This window comes from Drosophila kikkawai, chromosome X (genome assembly GCF_030179895.1).
Source record: "Drosophila kikkawai strain 14028-0561.14 chromosome X, DkikHiC1v2, whole genome shotgun sequence".
NCBI classification, from domain to species: Eukaryota; Metazoa; Arthropoda; class Insecta; order Diptera; family Drosophilidae; genus Drosophila; species Drosophila kikkawai.
In genome coordinates, this window is record NC_091733.1 from 7307874 (window position 1) to 7313757 (window position 5884).

At 42.0% G+C, this 5884-nt stretch overlaps 1 protein-coding gene and 1 long non-coding RNA gene across 2 annotated transcripts; both read right to left on the minus strand.

The window, feature by feature from the left end:
* Positions 1 to 608: 608 nt before the first annotated feature.
* On the minus strand, positions 609 to 1436 carry LOC121502088 (uncharacterized). The gene has a single exon (XM_041774853.1). It carries the CDS (start codon positions 1434 to 1436, stop codon positions 609 to 611), a length of 828 nt encoding a protein of 275 aa, XP_041630787.1.
* A 988-nt stretch (positions 1437 to 2424) lies between these two features.
* On the minus strand, positions 2425 to 4285 carry LOC138929165 (uncharacterized). The gene is made up of 3 exons (XR_011445612.1): positions 3766 to 4285; positions 3596 to 3708; positions 2425 to 3537 (listed from the first exon to the last, which is right to left on the minus strand). It is a non-coding gene; the product is annotated as an uncharacterized lncRNA (long non-coding RNA).
* Between the last annotated feature and the right edge of the window lie 1599 nt (positions 4286 to 5884).

Here is a 5884-nt window from a genome sequence, read left to right on the forward strand (position 1 = left end):
TTTATTTAATACTTTGTTTTAAGCACTTTACTTAGTCACACAATAAGGTTTAAATTTTCACTCTTTTTTTTAGGTTTATGAATTTGTTTAAACAATTTGTTTTAACCAATTTAAATTGCAGAGGGAGCTGGGCCCCATAACCTGTTGGCAAAAACCACCCTCCTTATTAACAACACATATGCACTTATAGTTTATAATTATATTTAATGAGTCTTTTCTTTCATTTGGCACAGCACATCTACTATTCACAAAGGTTGTTTTACGCGAACTAAACTAAATACATTTCAATGTGTCCCTTTTATAGTTGATCTTCGCAACACTTAATTCTAGGTATTTGAGGATCTCCGCAACATTTAATTCTAGGTATTTGAGGATCTCCGCAACATTTAATTCTAAGTATTTGATGTTGCTTTTGTCTTGCAGCCAAACAATGTTGCAGACTTATGTTGGTTGCATTTAATACTGATGAAGGGCCTTAAGGTGCTGCCACCGGTTGATAATCGAAGTGGACGCACCCTTAACTTCGGGTTCGACGGTGGCAAGAAGGGGTCCACCCACTAGAAAATGACCTGGCGTGAGTGCTAACAAGTCTGTGGGGTCTTCGGACATCAAGCATCGGGACGCGAATTTAGACAGGCCTCAATCTTGGCCAGCAATGTGGAAAGTTCTTCGAACGTATTCTTTCGAGTGGCTGTGGATTTATAAAACAACGTCTTGAAGCTTTCAACTCCAGCTTCCCACAATCCTCCCATGTGCGGGGCTCCTGGGGGTATGAATTGCCAAAGGAGTTCCTGGTGACAATAAGCATTCGTCACGGACTCCTTGACAGCTTGCAGAAATTCACGTGACAGCACTGCGGCTGCACCAACAAAGGTCTTCCCATTGTCCGACTGAACTTGTCGAGGGCACCCTCTTCGCGAGACGAATCGTGCGAATGCTGCGAGAAATTTCTCTGTTGTGAGGTCAGAAGTAGGCTCTAAATGAATGGCCTTCGTGGAGAAACATACAAACACCAACACTTTGCCCTTGGTAATCAGGCAGGCTCTCCCGGTGTAGTTCTTTATGTCAAACGGTCCGGCATAATCCATGCCTGTGTACGTAAAGGGCCGCGAAAAGGACGTTCTTTCTGTCGGTAATTCGCCCATGAGTTGAGTCTGCAACTTCTTTTTGTGGATCACACATATTTTGCAGGAGAAAATTACTGACTTGACTAAGTACTTGACCCTTAACATCCAGAATTTTGAGCGGATCAGGCGTACCATTAGCTGATTACCGCCGTGCAAGGATTTGCGATGCGTAAAGGATACGAGGAGTCGCGCCAACTGACAGTTGTATGGAAGAAAGATCGGATGCCGTTCATCATATTGGAGGACTTCGGAGGCCGTCACCCGTCCACACGCCCTGATGAAGCCGTGAGGATCAAGGAAAGGATTCATGTTCTTAAACTGGATGCTGGAATTGCCCGCTTTTGGCTCAGACAGGCATATTCAAGCGCAAAGTGTCTGCGCTGGGTCATGAAAATTAGGAGTCGCTCAGCTGTGGAAATCTCTGTATTGGATAGCTGCAGCTCGCCTGGAATAGGTCGTTTTAGCGCGCGCTGGATAAAGCGCTGAACATAGGCGAAAAGTCGTAGTGCCTTGTCGAGCTTGAAGAACCGCTCAAGCATGTCCTGCTCCGGGCATGCTAAATGGCAACGTATGGGTCGCTTCTCGATGTCGATGTCGGAAACTGATTCATAAGGTGCAGGCCAGGAGTCTTGTGGCTGAGTTAGCCAGGAAGGCCCATGCCACCATAGCTCACTGGTAGCTAACTCTTCAGCCGCTACTCCACGACTGGCTAGATCTTGTAATGGTTGCCTACACTGAAGAAAAATTGATCACAACTATCTATAGTGTAAGTTAACTAAATCAGGCAGCAGTGTATACAGCGGAACGGGACCCTCTTGTTGTTTCTAGCTCTTCCGGGATGGGGGGGTTATTGCTGTTACTGCTTCCGACATTACACGAAGAATTATTTATAGAGTCCCTATCTGAAACTAATAAGCCATCTGATCATGGCTGAAATATGCAGGCTAACTGCCTACCAAAAGAAAATTAGAGAAAATCTCCAACTCACAGGACGACAATAATGATGAAAAGGGAATATGTCTAGCACCAGGATCTGTTCGTGGCGTCTTAGCTGTTGTTTGACACACACAGAGTCGCTACCCACCCTACCAATGCCTTTGTACTTTAACTGTTAGCAAAGACCCCATATTGTAGCTGATCAAAACATTTAAATCCCCAGGTCACGAGATGATTGCATCTACTCCCTTATGATATTACTGATTCGATATGACATACTGCCTTATTTATTTAAATAATTTCAATAGAAAAGTAACTTAAAGAAATTCTGGTTAATGACATAATAATTTCGAATGTTCGTTTTAATTAATTTGCTTCTTTTCATTTTTTTAATTTAAAACAATTCAGTTGCGATTCATTTATGCTTTCATTGTGACTACAAATGTTTTTAAACGAGGACTTAATGATTAGTTTCTAATTTATTTGTATTGTATTTACATATTTTCTGATAAAGTTAGCGAAAAGCAGAATAAAACTACGCGTTCCTAATCATAATTCAAATATTTCATCTTCATAATTACGTTGGTGCTGGTAGCAATAGAGATCTGCAATGCATACACTAGCCAAGAATATAGCAAAACAAACGCCTACCGAGAATTAAGATTTGGTAATGATCATTATATACTCAATAAGAGCGCGGCTAGAGGAGCATTTATACGCAATTAGAAGTGTCCAGAATCTGGCAGCCCAAAACAAAACAAACAGAAAAGAATAACGAACAGAGCTTACGGCTCTTCACGGTAGCAGCGGTGGTTTTGGATGATCATATCATGTCACATTAAATGGTGTTTATATATATATATCCATTTTGGATCACTTACCCCATCCGATCCTCGTTGAAGGCCTTCACGATGACGTGGATGACGAGCTGTTAGCGTGTGTTTAAAGGATTGTTAATTTAATGCAACATAAATGATTCGTTTGATCGACCCTGCTTATCGCGTTCTTTATGTCTGGTTGTACGGGTTTTTAGGGCACATGAACCTAGGTCAAGTTTACGCAATCGCGTTTGCTTAGCTAGCGCAGGCACTCTAGATACATGCTACAGTTTTCCGAGGCTCAAACGAGCCAGATGCAACCGAAATCTGATTAAAAACGCGAAACTTTTACAGTTGCATAAAACCTAACTAAATCTGCACTCCGGATCTAATGCCGGTTTGCTTTTATTTCTGAAGGAGTTTACTCCGATCCTACGCCTTCGTCCCGCGCTGGCCGAAAATTGTGGTCCCTGGCCACAGCGCTTGTCGTCTCCCTTCCTCTGCCGCAGCTGGCGAAGCGCGGAAGGAAAAATAAGTAATCCCACGCCGATGACGTAATCGGGGCTCCTGGCCACCGAACAGATTCGCGGGCAGGGTCGCAAAGGTCTTCGCTTCACCTTTGGCAATATTCCGCTGGCCCTTATAGGAAGGTTCGACTAGAAAAACAACCGTGGTTACGGAGAGAGCTTTCAGTCATACAAGAAAACTATTTACCGACTGAGGATGAGGCAGAGTAAACTGCGGTACGCTGAGCGTGGAGCTCCAGAAAGTTCCTTAGCCTGTATGTAGGCTTGCAAGCCGAGAAGGCACGCGGTATTTCGCTGTCTCTATATGAAACCAATATTAATGCAAGTGCAAATGGCTTGAAGTCTCAAAATAATTACCCAAAACCGGTGCGCGACACTGGCGGATGGTTAACTGGTCGGATGCAACGGCCGATGCCTTGTATTAACTGGGCAAATGGACACGTGGTACTTGTGTATTAATTTCGCTCACAGATCGACACTTCTGTAGCGTTCGGCGTTGCAGCGAAAAAAGGAAGAAGGCGGATGTTTTGATCGTGTCGGAGATGAGGCTTAATCGATAAATTCGGACTGTCACCTGTCAATTTCGCACAGCTGATTGTGATCGACTAGGGCTGGAGAATACGATATGACTATCGTAAGGCGCGTATGTCAAATCTTTTGAATTTTACAACGTTAACCTTTTTGTCCAATGCTGCCCATTACAACCACAGATAATCTGGCAAGTAATCGCAGACACGATTAGCTGGAATTAGCTTCGTATATCCTTTGCGTGGTAGGTTCCTATCTCCTTTCCTGCTAACGTTTCCAAGAGATAAAACGAACTACCTAATTTCTTCTTAATTCGACACTTAGAAAATTGGTGTCCTAACTTCTTATTGTAATTCTGACTAAAATTACTTAAATGAAAGTTTCGCTTAAAGACTTCTTGACCTTCTCTAAATACAATATGATTAGCTCTTAAATTGTATTGTTTCACATTAGTTTCATATGCTTTACGACTATTCTTTTTGATTTCTTCGCGAATTAAAGCTAATTGGTCTACTCTATCCAATCGAGTCGATTCTTCTAATAACGATAATTGTTTCAATAGCTTATAATCAGATCCATGATTAATCATATTAAAACCAAAGAGAGCTTTATAAGGAGAACAACCTAAAGACTGATGTAATGCAGATCGAAGAGCAGACGAGATACTTGTCAAATTTACATCCCATTCTGTTTGATCTTCTTGAAGATATGATCGTATAGCTGCCAATAAAGAACGATTGACTCTTTCGGCCGCATTACTTTGCGGTGAATAAAGAGCTGTACAAATATGACGAATACCCCATTTGGTTATCATGGCCTCGAATTCTTTTGCCTTAAACTGGGATCCATTATCACTAATTATTGTCTCTGGTACTCCAAACTCACAAAAAATTCGCTCGCACAAGAAGTTATTAATGGCTGCAGTAGTGAACTTTTTAAGTGGACAGAGCCAATGATATCGGCTAAAATGGTCCAGCACAATCAGCAATCCAGTATAACCTCTTTTACTACGAGGATAAGGTCCGAGTATATCAACGTACAATCGTTGAAAGGGTCTGATTGATACACTCTGCTCACCCATGGGTGGTCGTAATATTTTATTTGGTGCTTTTGTCTGTTTACACATTGCACACTCATTTACATAATTTCGAACCTCTTTTGACAATCCTGGCCAAAAAAGATTACGTCGTAGTCTCTCAATAGTTTTGTGTATCCCTCCATGGGCTGACACGACACTATCATGAGCCTGCCAAATTGCAGCACTTCGCAGCTTTTCAGGCACCCAGAGCTTCCAACTATCCGCTTCCTGCTCTGTATTTCCCGATGGATGGTCCGTTCGTATGTAAACGAATTTCCCATGGACTCGTAAATCCGGAAACTTATCAACATTCTCTTCTACTCGCTTTCGAAGTTCTTCATAACTTTGTTCCGTAAAAGCATCAGAATCTAAATCGATTTCGGGTCCAACAAACTCTAAACTCTCAATGTGTTCCTCACAAATCCTCGATAAGGCATCTGGTACGATATGATCCTTACCTTTTCTATGAGATATTGTGAATTTAAATCCTTGTAACCGAAAAATCCATCTGGCAAGACGACCTGATACATTTTGTTGTCTCATCAGCCATAGCAGACTGGAATGATCAGTTACCACCTCAAATTCTTGCAACTCTAAATAGCAACGGAATTTTTCTATTGACAATATTACAGCCAAGCATTCACGCTCTGTAACACTATAATTACGCTGTGACTTGGAAAGTTTCTTTGACATAAAAGCTATAGGCCTTTCATCTCCTGCTTCAGATAATTGTACTAAGACTGCTCCAATGCCAAAGTCGCTAGCATCGCAGTGAAGAAAGAATTTCTGCGAAAAGTCAGGATTATGTAGTACAGGAGCAGAGGTAAGTTTCTGTTTTAACGCATTCATCGCTTCCTGAGCTTCAGCAGA

What these genes read in the sequence shown, in the direction of transcription:
- LOC121502088 (XM_041774853.1), bottom strand. Translation starts at nt 1,436, where the DNA reads ATGAATCCTTTCCTTGATCCTCACGGCTTCATCAGGGCGTGTGGACGG.